The 20,153-nt window shown below is 39.1% G+C and overlaps 1 protein-coding gene across 1 annotated transcript in view; it reads right to left on the bottom strand.

The window, feature by feature from the left end:
- The window catches only part of LMBRD1 (LMBR1 domain containing 1), a 103,400-nt gene that overhangs the window by 22,871 nt on the left and 60,376 nt on the right, over nt 1–20,153 (bottom strand). The window contains exons 9-13 of the mRNA XM_079716773.1: nt 9,996–10,060; nt 9,537–9,639; nt 8,882–8,986; nt 7,089–7,238; nt 5,643–5,721 (exon numbers count right to left, since the gene is read on the bottom strand). Of these exons, the coding sequence (XP_079572899.1) occupies nt 5,643–5,721; nt 7,089–7,238; nt 8,882–8,986; nt 9,537–9,639; nt 9,996–10,060 (502 nt within the window). The remainder of the gene's footprint in view (nt 1–5,642; nt 5,722–7,088; nt 7,239–8,881; nt 8,987–9,536; nt 9,640–9,995; nt 10,061–20,153) is intronic.

Raw genomic sequence — 20,153 nt, 5'->3', positions numbered from 1 at the left:
GCAAGCTTTTCAGTGCTTTTGTGGCAATCGCAGGATATCCCGCCTTGACTTTAATCCAGAATGTATGGAGATTTGAAGTTGTCTCAAACATACTTTTAAGGCCACCGTCACTTGCGATCTCAAGCAGTTGATCCCCTTCTAGCACGGACAAAGTCGATTCACCTGGCTTATTCACAGATGGGTCGTGGATCCATTCCTTCCCAGTTCAGGGGTCTTTTGTGGTTGGGAAGTAATGCCCAAACTCCTTTGAAAGCTGAGATAGGTGACCATGCACCAGCTGGGAGAAAGAAGGACCTGGCTCAGTCCTTCAAAATCTCTGCTAATGTTTGAAACATGTCAAAAATCCCAATGTTCACTCGTCGCCCCCATAATTCCAGTTTGGCTTTGAATGCAGCCACTTTATCTGCCGACTTGAACACAGTTGTCGTTCTCCCCTGAAGTGACAGACTGACTTCTTTGAGCAAGTTGAATACGTCACACAAGTAACCAAGTTCTGTGACCCATTCTGTGTCACTGAAGTGTAGTGCCAGTGGTGACTGTTTTTCTAAAAGAAATCTCTGGAGCGGCTCTGATAACTCAGAAACTCCGGCCAGTGATCTACCTCTAGAAAGCCATCTCACCTCTGTGTATAAGAGAAGACGTGTGCTCTGCGTCCATCACCTCAGAGTTGCGCCAACAGACGTGAGTTAAGGGCATGTACTTTAAGGTGGTTGATAATTTTAATCATATCCTGCAAAACGTTAAGTTCAGGTGACATTTTTCGGCTAGGCAGCATTTCTCTATGGACGACACAGTGTGTGGACTCACATTCAGAAGCGACCTCTTTGACCCGAGTAGCGAAAACAGAAAGCCGTCCAGTCATGGCAGCCACTCCATCCATGCATATACACTGACACAAAATGACCAATTCAGTTTTCCTGATATGTAGTCATTCACAGACTTGAAGAGCTCTGCAGCTGTGGTGTTGGTTGGTAACAAAAGTGCACATAACATATTCTCATGCACACCCTCCTGAAAAATATATCCCACAAAAACAAGCATTGTTGCCTTGTTGTCAACAGCAGTAGACTCATCAACCTGGATTGCGTACCACAGTGACTCATTAATCCTCTCTAACAGTTGTGCCTCAGTATCCTCTGCTATTTCATCAATTTGTCTAGTTACGGTGCTAGCCAAAAGAGGATCACGTGCCACCTTTTGAACTGCAGCTTCTCCTAAAAGTTCATGACAAATGGCCTTAGCAGCAGGCAGGATCGACTCTTCACCCAATATAAAGGGCTTCCTAGCTTTAGCAATGCAGTTAACTACTAAGAAAGATGCTCTCAGTGCAGACACATTTGATGAAGTGGTGGCCTTCAATAATTGCTTTTCTTCATGTTCATGTTTTTTCCTTTTGAAAAACTCCAAAGGCTTGCTTTTTAATGCAGGGTGCTTGGTCTCCATGTGGCAAAGCAGTTTTGAAGGTTTCATGGCTTTGTTGGATAGCCAGTCACCACATATTATACAAAGCGGGCTTGGAGAATGTGAATCACCTGTTGCAATGAACCCGTAACTTAAGTAGGACTCTTGGTATTTTCTTTTAAATGCAGCTTTCTTTTTGTTGGCAGTCTTAAGAGTCTTCTGTCTCATCATTGAGTCTTTCCCCCTTTTCAAAGAAGCTCCCCAGCGACGTTTGTTTTTTACTCATTTTGCCTAGGGTTATCTTGTGGGCTTACCAAAAACTGTGACTGAGACAAGGATGCAGTGCAGGAAAGAGGCATGGATGGAAGTGGTAAATAAAATAATGGGCAGGCCAGGCACAGACTAAAATAAGTGTCAGATTCCAACTTAAAGCCTGCCACCAAATGCAGCTTAATTGTCACTTGCCACTCACTGATAAGGTTTTGATATGAGTCTGCAAGCAGTTGATTTATTAGGGTCTCTGTGCAGTCAAACCTCTCTGCTAATGATAATCTGTATTTGCAGCCGCTCCCCAGCGCTAGCATCACCGCCTCAGCTCCACTTCAGATCATCAGGCATTAGATTCTCACAAGGAGCGCGCGACCTAGATCCCTCACATGCACAGTTCACAGCAGGATTTGCGCTCCTACGAGAATCTAATGCCGCCGCTGGTCTGACAGGAGGCGGAGCTCAGGCGGTAATGTGCGCCATGGGGAGCCGCTGTAAATACAGACAAAGCTTCGCTCCGCTTGCCTGCCGCTCACTTCCTGCTGTGTGCCTGGTTACTAACAGGCCATGGACCGATACCAGTCCGTGGCCTGGGGGCTAGGGACCCCTGATTTAAGCCACTATAAATTAGATTAGACTGAAAAAGAAAAATACTGAATGTGATTCATAAAAAAGTTATGGCCAAGGGTATGATTTAACTAAACTTACTGATCTATAACATAAAAATTCACTCAGTTAGCAATATAAGGGCATTTTAAAGACCTTTACCAGTGCAACTTAATTTTGAAGTTTCTCTGCTAAGGTTTCAATACTACTGTAAGAATTTAAGAAACAGAACCTATTTTAGATCTTCAAGATCAGTGCCCTCTTAAAAAAAAATTTCAAATCAACTCAACAGTAATTTTTCATTCTACTTTCACTGAGCTAAAAACGACAACCCAAAGAATTTCAACTATCAACCCTGCTGTGACGTGTGTATGTACATTTCAAAGTAAAAAACCTGGGACTAAACTCATTACAAAAGTAGAGCTGGAAAATCAAGTCACATTTATTTATAATAGAAACCTATAATAGAATCTAAAGAAAAAATGGTTCTGATGAACCTAGGGGCAGGACAGGAATAAAGACGCAGACATAGAGAATGGACTTGAGGACACAGGGAGGGGGAAGGGCAAGCTGGGATGAAGTGAGAGAGTGGCATGGACTTATATATACTACCAAATGTAAAACCGATAGCTAGTGGGAAGCAGCCGCATAGCACAGGGAGATCAGCTCGGTGCTTTGTGACCACCTAGAGGGGTGGGATAGGGAGGGTGGGAGGGAGACACCAGAGGGAGGAGAGAGAAGGGGATATATGTATATGTATAGCTGATTCACTTTGTTATAAAGCAGAAACTAACACACCATTGTAAAGCAATTATACTCCAATAAAGATGTTAAAAAAAAAAAAGAAACCTTTTACTATTATTTCTTCTTCATGTCTGTTTCCCCATCTCATCTCTTGATTTATTCTTTTCTCCCAGCTTTAGTCTCTTCCCTTCTTTCCCTTACACCCTGGACTCTGCAGTAGGTCTCATTCTCTCACTCTTAGTTTGTCCGTGGCTTACCATTCTACTTCAGTCCTTCAACCCACCTTCCCAGACAGCCTAGGCAATGATGGAGAATGGTACCAGCTATACAGATTTGTTCAACAAAAATACAGAAAGATAATTTCATCTCTGGCCCTTGACATATTTATCTATCACTAACTTATCTTCAGTCAGATCCTTCTTCTGTTCACCCATCAAAACTTTTGCCACTTTCTTCAGTTCTGTGCCCAATGGCCCACACAATTCTCAGCAGATGAGTGAACTTAAACTTCACAGCAAAATGAGACAATCATATAGAACTTCCTGTTCACCCTAAGAAATCACTATCTGAGTCCATACTGTTGCTTCCTTCCTTGCTCTAGAGAAAGAGGTATCCGTCCTTCTAGCTAAAGCATTCAGTCTTTGATGTTCTAAATACCATCTCCTCCAGAACTGGATGGTACTGGCCCATCATTCATCCTTTCTGATATTTTTCTTCAACTGCTCCATTAATTCCATTCCATCACCCCTGAAGTCTCTCCTCATTTAAAAAGAAAAAAACAAAGATTCTCCCCTGACCCTGCATGGCTGCTCTAGTTTCCATCCAATCCCTCTCAATCTCCACAAATAATTTCTGTGAAGAATATAAACTCAGTCACGGCTTTATATCACTTTTTACTCACTGCACTTAGCTTTCGCCTCCACCGCCTCTGTGCAGTCCCCTTCCCCACACCTGCTTCACCCGCCTGCCCCTGCGTAGCCATCCTCCTCCGAACCCCGGTCTCCACGGTCCTCTCTCTCTACCTTCTGAGTTCATTATGTAAATATCCAAGGGCCCACGAAATCTCCGCCTCAAGGTCTGTGAGACATCTCAAGTCAACTAATCATTTCTTACATTTCTTCTCTAATCTTAGTATCCATTTTTAACTCAGTTTGCCGATACCAAAATTTACCCCATTACTCAGTAACTGGAGGGCCATTCTAGAATATTCTGTTGCCTTGCCACTGCTTCAGACCCAAGCAAGCAGAAATCCTCTTGCTTCTCTCTTCATCTCACACCCTCCAGGCCACTGTTTACTCCAGGCTCTCACCATCTCTCCTGCATGACTGCACACAGCCCCTGCCGGCAGCCTCTCCCAGCCGATTTCTACGCTCTGCTCTCAACTTCTCCAACCCGTTCTCTCTGTTATAATAAAGTTACTGAAAACAAACCAGACCACAGTTTCAACTTCCTTGCTTAGAACTCTTCCAAGGCCTTCCGGGACTTGAGTCCTAACTCTGCAATCTCATTTTCTCCCTCCCTCTAACCCACACCCCTCCAGAATTAAAACAACAAAACAGTAACAGCGCTTTACATTCGCTGGACCACAAAACTTTACAGTTTAAGCGAATTACGTTTGAGCATTTTGTTCCTCTGCCTAGAACAGCCTCCCCTTGATGCACAAACCAGGTAAATTCTTCATTCACCTTGAGAGGCAGCACTGCTCTCCCTTTTCCGAAGCCCTGCTTTCTGAAGCACCCCCCCACACCCAGTGATTCCACGTAGAGCTCCGTACTTCTTCCACTGGGCTACCCTGGACTCTGTACCTATTCCTGTTACTCTACCATGTTCCAGAGTTGACCCTGGTAAAAAACTCCAAATTTATCTTTTCCATAACGGTACCCCTGAATGATTTATCAAGAAATATACTATATGTGACATAATATTTTACCCTGAAATAAAAGCATTTTGAAGACAAAAGTAGAAAAAATTTTTTGCGAATCCTGAAAGAATCAATTTAGAATCCTTAATCAGGACAGCATACTATAATATTCAAAGGGGAAAAAAACCTCATCTTAGCACATAGAAAACAGAAAAAAAAAGACTGTCTCAAAATTCACAGAGGTTAAGAGCACAGGATCTCAGAGCTTTTGTCAGAATACACACGAAGTACTTAGCACAGTGTCTGAAATACAATTACATGTTCTTAATAGTTAATTGCTGTCATCATTGACATTATTATTATTAGCTAAGGTAACTAGAGTTGGATGGATCAAAAGTTGTTCTAGGTCCTAGGTACTTCTGGTCTCAGTCCTAAAAATTGCAGATACCACCAAAACTCTCCTGAAATTTTTAAGAACAATGAAAAAAGACATTTAGAATGTTTCTCATTATACTAGTACATGTGATAAATAATAACTACGTTTTGTTCTTCAAAAGTAACTACTTTGTAATGATACTTTCCCTAATGGAAATCAGTAAATTACCAAGATATTCTACTGAAGAGACCAAGGTCTTCTTGCTAGAAGTTCCTTTGTCACCACATATTAAAACAAATGCATCAAATGATTAAGACACCAAAATGCAAGACACATCTTTTCTTACAGAGCTATAAATTCTAAGATGGGTGATAAAACCTACTTTACCTTCAGGGGCATCTGCATCACATCTCTTTGAAACAGAAAGGGTTGAATTGCCTTTATGGGCATCATATGTTATATTGCTCTGAAAGATGAAAATATAGTTAAAATATAAATAGTATATTAATAAATATATTTTGATTAAAAAGTAATCACTTTATGAACTTTATACTGTTTTCTATTAAACTACATCTAGCTAATATTCTAAAAGGTATATTACATAAAATTGCAACTAGAAGAAAAAGATTTAGGGTAAATTTAACATTAGGGCTTTCCTATAACAATCTTTAGGCCCTGTGTTGAACAACAGAGCTTCTGCCCAGAGAAACAGCCTACTTATTTTTCCACAGTGGAATAAGAAAAGAATATCATTCATCCATGCAAAAGCATGATGTTATTTCATTCATTCATAGAAGCATGTTTTATAAGCATGACCTAGTGAACCAGGTGCAGGAGATAAGGCAAGAAGAGAATAAAAGGTATAAGAAATGAAAAAAATGACTAAGGTGACCTTCTAGCATTGTTCCCCAAACTTGTGTCATTCGTTACCTCCATTATGATCGTGCCTTATCTTTGATCCACTGGCATTGTTACTTAATATTTTTCAATGAACTAACTTTTCAATCCTTAGCAATATTATGGATGGTATTAAAGGTCTGATGTGCTTACTAGATTTTGTTTGTTTGTTCCTAATTACATATTAGAGTAAAGAAAGAATGGAGGAAGTACAGGATAAAGGAGTGACCCGGGCAGACTGGATTAATAATGAAAAACTCCATTAAAGTAAGGCTTGAACTGGGCCCTGAAACATGGATTTGATTTGATTTGTTAGAAGGTAGAGCAAGAGATATTTTAGGAAAAGGAAACTAAACAAAGGCTGAATTAGATATGGTCAAAATATTTTAAGCTGTCAAAATATTCAAACTAGCTCGCCAGGTACAACTAGGAATCACAGCTGGCTTTTGAAAGATCAACACCAAGGAATCATTGTAACAGGTAAGAGAATCCCTGTCATGTTAAGAGAAAGCATAGTTACGTACAAATAAAAGAGTTATAAAGTCTCTTCTATGGGATTCATGGTACCAATGAGCAGACATAATTTTCTGCACACGAAAACTTTTTGGGGAGCCATATTAATAAACTTACTTAAAATATTATTTTAGAGTAAATATTATGAGTTTTAGCAAAGTGCTGAGATACAGCTCAGTAGCTTGGCAACATGGGATCCATTTAAGGAACTGCTGTAATGAAATTCAGTGTTATTTTAAAAAAGAACTTGTATGAAGCAAATATAAACATGCAGAAAAATGGAATGAAAAACTAGTTTGAGCAATATTAAGTTTAACCTGATGAGCTAATATTTTATGTTAGCTTTCACAAATTAGAATTTGATTTTAGATTTCACTATGTTTAAAATATCCAAATGATGACTTTTTTAAAGTTTGCACTTACTTCTGTTAGGTACTTTTGGCTTCCATACATAACATACTGGGGAGCGAGACTGTAAATCATGTAGCTAGTGTGAAGGACAATAAGCAGAAGTATCATGCAGAGAAATAAGAGCGCCTGGGGCCTGGTCCTACCCCGTCTGATTTTATACAACTGGAACGAAAGAACACAGTGACGGTATTTCAGCAACACGTTTCATGGGAAGGGACTGAGTCCCACTCCTTTGTTCGGGGGTAATGAACACAGTTCAATCCACCATTTCTTTTTCCCAAAATAAATGCTAAGAATTCTTAATCTTTCCAGATAATTATAAGAATAACAAAGAATAACAAAGCTTTCCCTGTAAAGCTTTTAGGTTTAGATTCATGTTTATTTTAAAAACTCAAGACCTAGAGAATATATTTGTATTCACACGGTCTGTTTCAGAAAAATCTTCTAAACTTATTATGTAATAGCATCTGTTAGAAGTTCCTAGAGCTAAGAACTGAGAACTACTTCTCATTCTATCTAAAGATTAGAGGAGTTTCAACTCTAAGTATTAGTAATATATTTGAGTTTTATATAATATTACTTCCCAAGGACAGACATGTCACATGTTTTAAATACTCATTTCTATGAAATACGATATCCTCATATTATACTCTACTATAAAGCTATAATATAGTTTATGGTAATTTATGTTCATCTGACTACAGCTATTTTCACATGTATCCATACAGGAGGGAAACTAAAACATGTGGTAACAGATAGAAGGAGCCTGGTGACAGGCTTCATTTCAACGGCAGAGCACACTTTTATTCTAGCAACTAAAATAGCACCTCCCTGTTTTATTACTAGATTGTACTACAGTATAGAGTAACAGGACTCCAATACTGGATGGGATATGATCACCTAAAAATGTACATTTCCCAGCTTCCCTACACCTAGTAGTGGCTGGTAGTGATAAAACATTAAACGTCAAAAGGAAAGCAGTCTGCTGGGGATTTCCGGGAAAGCCTTGCTTTTTTATATAGGTGTCACCACTTCTCCTAGCTACCTTTTCCTTACGGAACACAGACAGAATAAATGGGGTTGAAGCAGCCATATCACAATCATGAGGGAGAAGCCAAGAGAAATCCAGAGATATTAGACTTAATCTAGCAATACTAGATTTAAAAAATTTTCCACAGCAAGAAGTCTTTCATTAGTTCAAGCCACTATTTAACTGAATTTTACCCACAGCTGGAAGTATGAAGATGATGTATCTCGTTTTAAAATTCTTAATTTATATCAAGATGACTCTGAGAAGAAAATAACCCTTTCTCCAAACATCCAGTAATCTTTCACTCCCAGTAGTAAGGGCTATCTTTTGAGCTACCATGCATCCAGTTGTGCTTCAGTGTGTTTCCATGCAGCCTAACACTAAGGAAAATAATAGAACATTCTAGCCCAGGGCTTCTCAACCTCGGCACTACTGATGTTTTCCGCTGGATAAGTCTTTGCTGTGAGAGGCTGCCCTGTGCAATGCAAGATGTTTAACTGAATCCCTGTACTCTAACCAACAGATGCCAGTAGCGCCTCCTAGTTATAACAACTGAAAACATCTCCAGACTTTGCCAAATGTATCCGGGAGAGCAAAATCTCCCTGTAGACAAAGAGCACTTTTATTTTAACATGAAGCGAAAAAGGTAGTATTTCCATTTTTGGTATCAAGATATTTACAACTTATATATTATAAATCTAAGATAATTTGCAATAATGGAGATTATTGCACAAAATGATGAAAAAATCAAAATGATATTGTAACATATACTCACTCTAATCCAAAAGAACCATATGCCAATACTTCGAATCCCCGCCATTGAAGTAAAAATAAAGTACATAATAATAATTGTTATAAGAATATAATCAAGCGGAAACACCTGAAAAAAGATAAAATTAAATTTAATACACAAACAATAAGGGCTTTAGAAGTCATGTAAAATTAACTGAAAATTCATTGTTCATATTTGGCAATGTTTAAAATATCAACACTGATCAGGTTACTAGGATAATGCAAAAAAAAAAAAAAACCCTCCAAGAAACAATTACCAAACTACCAAACTATTACCAAATTGTTCAGTATCATTATCCTAAGAAAAATCCTATAACAAATTAAACTAAAAATTACATTTATATATGGAATAAAAGACTTCATTAAAAAGTAAAAACGGGAAGTGCTTGGAAAAGTTCACCCTAAGTCTTATAACATATCCCCAAATCAAGTTATGTATAACATGAGAGTTCAGTAGTACATCAATACAATAATTTTTAAAGCAACATATCAACATAGAAGTTATATGTAAATAAAAAGCCAAATCAGCAGAGGGCACAAGCATATACTTCCAAGTACTAATAGGTTTGTCAACATAATAATTTGATAGAGTGTGACAATGTTTGCTAGAGTATAAAATGGATGATTTTTTTACTTACTGTTTGTAGTAAAGGCAAAAGCATATTCAGTGGATTACTCAGGTTAGCTCCAAAAATTATGAAACCAGAATCTATTCCAGCTGAATGAAGAGCTTTATCCAAACTATAACAAAAAAATGTATAAAGAGTGAATTTATCTATTGCACCACATTTTCAGTTACTTTAGAAAGAATATCATTATAACTTAAGCATGCAGACTCAATGGAGTCAAAGAAAACCATAGATAACAAATTAAACCTCACTTAAATATCTTACAGATATTGCTCAATTGATATAGAATAAAGAAATACTGTCTATTATTGGGGCTTTTTAGTCATTCTTTGAGTTAATGCTATAGAACACTTCAAGTAAAATTGCTACTTAAGATGGATAGGCTACACTAATGGAATTCAGCGTGGAAAATGTATAATATCATAGGATGTGTGTAAGTGCTTTAGAAAATGTGTCTACTGTACTTACTTGGACAGGAAGAGAGAAATTATAAACAGCAATGCAACTAAGATGAAAAATATTCCCCAAATGATCTAAAAGCAAAGAAAAAGAAAATAAATCATTAAAATATACTTCTGAAGTTGATATTAAAAGCACTTATGCTCAATATGAGTTACTAGCATATGACAATGATCTAAAAAAATGACCTAAGATAAACTTTAATTTAATATGTAATCATTTAGTATATAATCCTAGGCGCGCATCATCTAAATTTTCATTATGAGACTATTTGAGAACAAAAACACAAAAGAGACAATGCATTTGAAAGTTTTCATTGGTAAGTAAACAAATGAGACTCTTTGCTAGGTCCAATAAAAGGTTTATATTCAGTTATACTCAAATATAAAAAGTTAACTGAAAACTACATTAAGACTAATACACATACACAAAAAACCAAAACTGAGAAACTCATCAGGTTATGTTAACCTGTTGTTAAAACAGAGAATTTGGAACATTTTCTCACAGAAGTAATGAGATACTATATAGCTGACCCTTGGACAACGCAGGGGTTAGAGGCACTGACCCTCTGCCCAGCCAAAAATCTGCATAGAACTTACAGTCGGCCCACTGCGATATCCACAGATTCAACTGCGGATGGCATGGTGCTATAATATGTGCTGCTAAAAATTATCCATGTTTAAGTGGGCCTGAGCAGTTCACACCATGCTGTTCACAGGTCAGCTGTGTATATCTTATAAATAGATTATACCACAGCCTAGAAAAGTCTACATAACTGATAATATTCTTGAAATAGAGTGCTAACAGCACTGAAGAAACAGTCATGTACAACTCTCTCTGTGGAAGAATGTGGTAATAAGCATTGTACACTTCCTTGTACTCAAGTATGAACTTTATAGTATGAAAGGATATGTATGAAGTATGAAAGGATAGCATAGGAACTTTATAGTAGGACCACAGAAAACAAGGAAAACAATGATGGAACTGGGTCCCTAAGGAATAAAATTTCAGAATAAAAAAGGGATGAAACCTATGTTTGGCGAGAGCCAAAAGGAAGAGTCCTATTAAGTACAGTTAAGTGTTTTGGTTTCTCCTTTGCCTGGAATTGATAGGAATCGATGGAAAACATCATGAATGTTAAGGAGATTTTTCATCTTATTTCACATGATCGTTGAGTATATTTTAGAATTCTGACACGATAAAAAAAGTAGAATAACAACCCATTATCCTACCCAGCATATAAAGATGAATATGGAAATAAATTTTAGGACTGTGTTCTAGGGAACTCTTCAGTTCTGAAAGAGTGCTTTTAGAGCTCACTGGAAGAAGTAGCTTGGCAAGAGAGGACCAAAAAGACTATAGGCTTCCTGGTGGCGCAGTGGTTAAGAATCCGCCTGCCAATGCAGGGGACACGGGCTCGAGCCCTGGTCCAGGAAGATCCCACATGCCGTGGAGAAACTAAGCCCGTGTGCCACAGCTACTGAGCCTGTTTTCTAGAGACCGCGAGCCACAACCAAGAGTAGCCCTTTCTCGCTGCAACTAGAGAAAGCCTGCGCGCAGCAACGAGGACCCAATGCAGCCAAAAATAAACAAATAAATAAATAAATTTATTTAAAAAAAAAAACGACTATAGGCATCATTTGAAATAAAAACCCTTGCATGTATCCATTTTACATACGGGGTTTCACATGAGCATTCATTTATTTAAAAAAAAAGTTTCATTGCTAAGTAAGTTTGAAGTGATTCATTCATAGTAACACAAGTTTATTAGTAGCAGGTAAAGGAGCGCACACAATCTTTTTCTACTAGGTTTGAGCATGGCACTTGATGCCTAAGTGAACTGGAGACAATATCCTTACACTGAGGAAACATATTACTTCCAAGTAGCCTGTTGATAAGAAATAGCTTGTAGCATGAGGTAGTACAGCTGCCAACTACCAATGAGCAGTAGAGGAACATGACCCAGAGACAGCAGGAGAAATTAACATTCCCCTCCCCTGATCCCCATTTTGGGGGAGGAAAAGAAAAGAAAATCCTTAACTACTTTCCCAGTCTGTTGAGATGAATGACCCAGAGTTAGACTGTTTAATCACAGCTACTTACAAAACAAAGAAAAAATATTAATAAGATAAATGTTTTATAAAGACCAAGGAAACTGTATATATTTATATATAAGAACTTAAGTTAGTACTTCCAGAATCATGTCAGTGGTGACCACCCTGGGCTGACCTAAATGCTACATATTCCACACTAGCTATAGTGTCAGTTTTAAAATAAAAATTAAGCCAAAGAGATGACATCAGTAAAGGTAACAGAATAAGAACCTCTGAAAATCCTTTCCCCCCTAAAAGCAATGAGAAAACTGGCATAAATGGTCAGAATCAACTTTTTCAACACTCTGGAAATTAACCAGAGGCATGCAACAATCTAGGAGCATTTATTCAAGAAAAACGGCTGAATCTCAGTAAGAGCACAGAGCACCGTGGAATTCCGAATGGCTCTAGTACCAATCCCTCCTCTCTCGTGCATGGTAGATGGCCTGTAAAAGCCATAAGCCTGGCAGCCACCTGCAAAAGCAGAAAGGGGCTGAAGTTCTCTCAGAGTCCCCTTCCCAGAGAACTGCCATTACTCGACCCGCCTGGTAATGCCATGGAAGATCCCATTTGCAAGACTGTCTGTGTTTGGCCTGAACTGGAGTTCACACAGTGCAAAAATTCCTTTTCCGCAGAAGTGTCTGTCAAAAAATTACAGGCAGCCAATGAACTTCATGGCCACAAGAGCTAGTCAATATCAGGCAAAGAATAAACTAACTAAAAAGATTAAAATGGAAACCTAGGGAATGAGATGTCCACAGGTGCTCTTAAAAGTTTCCACATATTCCTGGGAATGAAGAAGGCCCTGTGCATGCTCAGGAAAGACGGGAGAGGCCTACATGTCCACTTGTGGTTGACCCTGAAACTCTGTCTGCACGAGCAGGAAGTGCAGGTGAAGGCAGCACTGTAAGTGCCAGCCTCGGTGCTGAAGTCATGTCTCCACTCACACACAGCCCCTCAGCAAAGACTGGGAGGCTTACTGGTTCTAGGTGTTTAAGAAAATTCTCGTCCAGTTATTAACTAAAGTAACCAAGCAGAAACTTGGGTGACTACACACAACAAAGAATACAGACTTTACAGAATTAATTCACAAAAGTCACTAAACAAACAACAACAAAGAGTAATAACAGCAAATCCAGGGGAGACTCTGATCTCCAGAGTTACCACATTATATTATTTAAAATTTCCCAGGTTTTAACTAAAAATAAACAAAAAACAAAAAAGCAAAATTAAAGAGACATGCAAAGCAGCAAGAAAGTATGACTAATAGAGAGAAGAAAAAAATCAACAGGCACTGTCCTCGAGGAAGTCCTTGAGGAGGCTGAACTTACTCGACAAAAACTTTAAAGCCACTATTTTAAATATGTTAAGGGAACTAAAGAAAAGCATGTCTTAAGAACTAAAACAAATCATGAGAACAATTTCTCACCAAATATAGAATATCAACAAAGAAGTGGAAATTATAAAAAAAAAAGAAGGGAATTGAAATTCTCAAGATGAAAAATATAAAAACTGAAACAAAAAGCTCACTAGAAAACAAAGTGAAAAGTTCAGCAGATTTGATCAGTCAGGAGAAAAGAATCATTAAACTTGAAGATAAATCGATTGAGATGATCAAGTCTGAGGAACAGAATACAACTCCTTGAGGTTATAGGACTGAGGTCTTCATCTCTTTGCTGGCTATCAGCTGGGAGCCTCTCAGTTCCTTGAGGGCACTCATTTCCTGCATTCCTTTTCACATCCCCTCCATCCTCAAATCAGTAATGGCAGCTCAAGTCTTATATTCTGAATGTCTCTTTCTTACACTTTACTTTAGCACATCTGTCTGACTCTAGCCATGGAAGTTCTATGCTTTTAAGGACTTGTGCTACTAGATTGGGCCCATCAAGGTAATCCAGGGTCAGCTCCGTATTTTAAAGTCTATAACATTAATTGCATCTGCAAAGTCCCTTTTGACATTTTGTGTATATTATACTCACAGGTTTCAGGGATTAGGGTGTGGATATCACTGGGGGAAGACAGAGGCATTCTGTCTATCACAAAAAGTGAGAGTGATTCTTTGTTGGATTTAACGTTTTTTGGCATGAATCCTACTTTGTCTAATAGCACGATCATTACCTGCTTTCTTATTGTTTCCATTTGCTCAGTATATCTTTCAATACACATTTTTAGCCTTTGTGAATCACTGTTTTAGGATATAGTTATATCCTGCTTTCTGAGGAAAATTAAATTTTTTTCTTTTAATAGTGAGTTAGGTTCATTCACATTTATTGATATGACTAACACATTTTGTCTCAAAAATATCTTGCTGTTTGATAACTGTGTGTAATTTCCCGTGTTTCTTTCTCCAGTTAATGTGAATTCCTTGCTCTTTGATTTTTAGTTCTTTTGTTAAGAGGGTTTACATTTTTGTTCTAGTGTACTTAAATTTTCAAGTGCCCTTAGCCCCCATTTCCTTATTCATTCGTTTACTAAACAATTTATTAGTTTTTACGTGTCCAACTCCTCCTACCTATTGCCTACACAGTAATCTGTGAGAAATTCTACTTTTCTTTCTCTCCCTTCTTAATTACATTATTTCTATTCATCAGCACATACGTTTCTGCCTTATTCTCTGCCCTAACCCACACCTTCTTTCCACAGACCTACAATATTACATGTTCACCATTTTTCCCTTCGCTGATGTTTACGTTCTCACTTCTTAATTGGTCAAAGCTTGGCAACGAGTGGACTTCTCAAAAGAGCTCATGGGTACAGAATTCCGTAACTGTTTTTCTAAAGGCTATTTTGGCTAAATATAAATTCCTTGGTTCTGCCAACTAAAAACTGGCACTTGCCATCTGCCTCTACAAGGACTAAGCCACAAACCACTGCAGCCGCTGACCTTCAGCACCCCCTGAAAGGAATTCAAGGTGGAGATGATGAGTGAGGCCCTCTGTGCTCTGGGAAAAACGGGTAGAACAGACCTTCATATAGATAGATATTTTCTGGAGAAGATTTTATGAGCCCGATTCCTGCATCTCCTCGCATCTAGAAAAGCACTGAAATCATCAGTGGTGACGTCTGCTCCTCAGGACTAGCAGCCAGCCTCTGCCTCAGTGTGTGCTTGGCTGCACGGGCCCCGTCACTACCGTCGTACAGCCTCTGCCTCAGTGTGTGCTTGGCTGCACGGGCCCCGTCACTACCGTCGTACAGCCACTGCCTCAGTGTGTGCTTGGCTGCACGTGCCCCGTCACTAACGTCGTACAGCCTCTGCCTCAGTGTGTGCTTGGCTGCACGGGCCCCGTCACTAACATCGTACAGCCTCTGCCTCAGTGTGTGCTTGGCTGCACGGGCCCCGTCACTACCGTCGTACAGCCTCTGCCTCAGTGTGTGCTTGGCTGCACGTGCCCCGTCACTAACATCGTACAGCCTCTGCCTCAGTGTGTGCTTGGCTGCACGGGCCCCGTCACTAACATCGTACAGCCTCTGCCTCAGTGTGTGCTTGGCTGCACGTGCCCCGTCACTAACGTTGTACAGAACACTGCCCTTCCCCCCAGCTCTGGCGAGCGGTTTCTAAGAGCCACCCGAGAGGCTGTCTCCCGGGCTATAATCTGCATTTTGCCCCAAATAAAACTTGACTCACAACTCTTTTTTCGGTTGACAGTTCATACATTTTCATTGAGTTTTTTTGTTTGTTTGTTTTGCCGTACGCGGGCCTCTCACTGTCGTGGCCTCTCCCGTTGCGCAGCACAGGCTCTGGATGCGCAAGATCAGCATCCATGGCTCACGGGCCCAGCTGCTCCGCGGCATGTGGGGACCTTGCTGGACCGGGGCACAAACCCGTGTCCCCTGCATCCGCAGGCGGACTCTCAACCACTGCGCCACCAGGGAAGCCCCTGTTTGTTTGTTTTTAATGTTCATCCATTCCTGCCTTGCTTTGTATGTTTTTTTAAAAAGTCTAACAATGTTGCCCTTGTGAGTTGATTTTCTTTTCTTAGAAATCTTGAGGATTTTTCTTTAATTTTGAAGTCAGTTTTACTAGGAAATTGCACATAACTTTCCCAGGTACAAAGTGTCTATTTCATGTCTATTCGTGAAATAGAATATGTGGTGCTCCAAGGACAATGGTGTCTCAAGGACAAAGGACAACCCTGCCTGAAAAAGTGTCAGCGTTACACCCCCTACCGGACTCTTACTCGCCCTCCCTCCCATGTTGCCATGGTTATGAAATTCCTGAGCCCACCTGGGCGATGCCCACCTGAGCAAATAAGGAAAGGCATCTGCCCTGCCCCACTCCCACCCAACAGAAGGAACGTATATGTGCCTCGACCAATCAGTAAACGAAATTTTTACCTCAGACCATTCCTTTCTTTTCTGGCTATAAAAACTGATCCACAGCACATGTTCGGGCTCGACTCTCCCAGACTACTAGGAATTCGGCCCACTGTCCTGGCAGCGACCCTTCCCTCTAATAAATCCTGTCTTCTCTACATTCTGCCCTGTGTCTGGAAATTCTTTTCCAACCAGCGTTCGGACCACGACAGAATATTCATGACACGTGGATTCAGGTCTATTTATTTTTTGGTGTTTTGTGGGAGATTATGCATTTCAATATTCTGCTAATTTGTTTTGTTTTGCTACTGCATGGAAACCACTACACACAGGTAGTTTTTCTTTCTCTTTCATTTCAACACTCTTTTTCTGATCCTTTTTACTTCATCTTGTTTTCCTTCTCTTGGTTATCTTTCTGGCTTTCTTCAAAGCCTCCCCTTACTAAATTTTATTTGATTCTATTCTCCTTTGGACACCTTGTAATTTTGTTTTCATTTCTGAAATTAAGTGTATTTTTCTCCCATTTTCCCCTCTGAGTTCAACTCTCTTCATTTCTACCTGCTTTTTGGCCATTTCTCTTTTTGGTTTTTTAAATAGTGGTAAAATACAAATAACATAAAATTACCATCTTAACCATTTTTAAGTGTACAGTTTAGTTGTGTTAAATACATTCACACTGCTGTGCAACCGATCTCCAGAATTATTTTCATCTTGCAAAACTGAACCTCTGTACCCATTAAACAACAACTCCCCATACCTCCTGCCCCCAACCCCTGGAGACCACCATTCTACTTTCTGTCTCTATGAATCTGACTGCTCTAGGTACCTCATATACAGTATCTGTCTTTTTGTGACTGGCTTATTTCACCTAATTTTGGGGGGTTTAAGATCGATCTTAGGCCCACCTCCAAATCTTCTCTTCTCCCTACCATGCAATGTTTTCCAGATTGTCTTTGCTTAACACAAAGTTTTGCAGTAACAGTTGGAGAGAAAACTTGCTGGACTTGGGGATTTTTGTTGTTGTTTTTACTTATAAGTACAGTTGATTCTCTGGCATTTGCAAGCCCACTGCTCACTAAAATTTATTTATGACCCTAAAATCAATACATGTGGCTCTTGGCAGTCTTGCAGATACATGCAGAGAGGTAAAAATTCTAAGTCACCCGATGCTTAAGTTCCTAGCTGAGGCTGAACCAGGCCACACTCTGCTTTCTTGTTTCAGCTCTCACACTGCAAACAAGTACTCTGTAAGTGGTCTATTTAGTGCTACATTCTTTGCATTTTTTGTGCTTTTTGTTGGTAACTTTGTTGTTTAAAATGGCCCCCAAGCATAGTGCTGAAGTGCTGTTTGGTTCCTAAGACTAAGAAGGCTATGATTACTGAGAAAACACATGTGTTAGTTTTGTTCAGGCATGAGTTATATTGCTGTTGGTCCTAAGTTCAATGTTAATGAATCGACATTATGTCAGTTGTTCTTAAACACAAACACATAACAAACAAGGTTATGTATTGATCAGTCACTGATATCCAAGAACCTAGTCCAAGCTTTTCTATGTACTTGAGGCTTACTGCTATGCCAGTGTAAAGATGGGATAGGTCATTTACAAGTGGGTTTATGTGTAATATTATAAATGAAGATATAGATAAATTTATCAGTATATCTGCAAGACCTCTATACTGAGAACTACAAAACACTGCTGAGAGAAATTTACGATAACATAAATAAACAGAAAGATATCACATTCATGGATTAGAAGATTCAATATTAAGATAACAATTCTCCCCAAATTTACCTACTGATTCAAAGTAATCCAATAGAAATTCCACTGGGTGTTTTGTGGAGTTACAAGTCAATTCTAAATTTATATGGAGATGCAAAGGATCTAGCAGAGCCAAAACAATACTGAAAAAGGAAAACAAAACTGAAGAACTGACACTGCTTGATTTCATGACTGATTATAAAGCTCTAGTAATCAAGTTTTAGCATAAGAACATGTAGATCAACAGAACAGAAGACAGTCCAGAAACAGACCCACACATATATACAATCGATTTGACAAAAGTACCAAGGAAATTCAATGAGCAAAGGATAGTCTTGTCAAAAAAAAAAAAAAAAAAAAAGGTGCTGAAACAACTAGCTATCGTATGGAAAATAAACTTTGACCCCTAAGTCACATCATTCCACAAAATTAACTTAAAATGGACCACAAACCTAAAATATAAGAACTAAAACTATCATCTAGAAGAAACTCAGGAGAAAATGCTCTCTATAAAAACTTAAGAAACATCTTTTTGAATGACAGTGTTGAGACAACATAAAAGCAAGGCATAAACTAGGGGTCAACATTAAGAATACACAAATTTGGGCTTCCCTGGTGGCGCAGTGGTTGAGAGTCCGCCTGCCAATGCAGGGGACGCGGGTTCGTGCCCCGGTCCGGGAAGATCCCACATGCCGCGGAGCGGCTGGGCCCGTGAGCCATGGCCGCTGAGCCTGCGCGTCCGGAGCCTGTGCTCTGCAACGGGAGAGGCCACAACAGTGAGAGGCCCACGTACCGCAAAAAAAAAAACCCCAAAAATAAAAAAAACAAAACAAAAAAAAATACACAAATTTGACAAAGTACTTGATTCAGAATATACAAAGAAGTCTCATAACTCACTCATAAAGCAAAAACCTAACTTTAAAAGTGGCCAAAGATTTAAACAGGCCTTTGAGAAAAGATAAACAAAAGGCCAGTAAGAATACAAAAAAGATGCTTAATATCATTAGTCACCAGGGAAATGCAAATCAAAACCATGAGATAAGATTACACACCCATTAGAATAACTATCACAAACAGTTACAATATGAGTTGACAAGGATGTGAAGCAACTGGAAATCTCATGCTGCTGTGGGAATGCAGAATGGTGCAACCACTTTGAAAAATACTTCACTTATTATAAAGTGAAATGTGTATTAATCATTAGACCCAGCAATTCTACTCCTAGGCATTTACTCGAGAAAAATGAATGAATGTGTAGCTGTCTACACAAAGGCTTGTACACAGCGTTCACATCAGCATTAATCATCATAGCCTCAAGCTGGAAACAAGTCGGATCCCCACTAACAGGTGAGTGGATAAACAAACTGTGATACAGACACACTGGAACACGACTTAGCAAGACAACAAAATGAACCACTGAAAAGAAATGCAGTAACATAGAGGATACCTCAAAAGCACTGTGCTGAGCCAAAGAAGCCAGACAAAAGCCTATATATGCCATGACTCCACAGAACACATAAAAGTAAACCTCAGTGACAGAAGGCCATCAGTGGGTGGCTGGAGTCTGAGCTCAGTGGCACAGGGGAAGACGTAAAGTAGCTTTCTGTAGTGATGTAGATCTTCTATACCTACATACCTACATTTGGCGAAATCAATCTGCACACTTAATAAAGTTGGTCACCTTGGGAAAAGGGACTGAGGTAAGTGTTAAGAAAGGTTTAAAAGTGATACACAGTAGATCTAACTGATTATGGTATGTTTTTGAAGAAGTCTTTCAAAAGAGAAGCTTTTTAGGGGAAGCAGTCAGTGCATTTCCTCATTTCCTTTTGAATTATAAGAGGAAGACCACAGTCTGAAGAATTTAAGGCTAGCTAATGATGGTTTCAAAAAAAAAAAAAAAGGGAAATTAATGGTTTTCCATTTTAAATAATACCTTTTTACATACTTTCAGAAACATGCCACCTCACAATGAAGCAAATTCTATTGAAATTTTCAATCTG

This window comes from Hyperoodon ampullatus (genome assembly GCF_949752795.1).
Source record: "Hyperoodon ampullatus genome assembly, chromosome: 12".
Lineage (NCBI taxonomy): Eukaryota > Metazoa > Chordata > Mammalia > Artiodactyla > Ziphiidae > Hyperoodon > Hyperoodon ampullatus.
The sequence above is the reverse complement of the archived record's forward strand: the minus strand, read 5'-3'. Positions and strand labels throughout refer to the sequence as shown.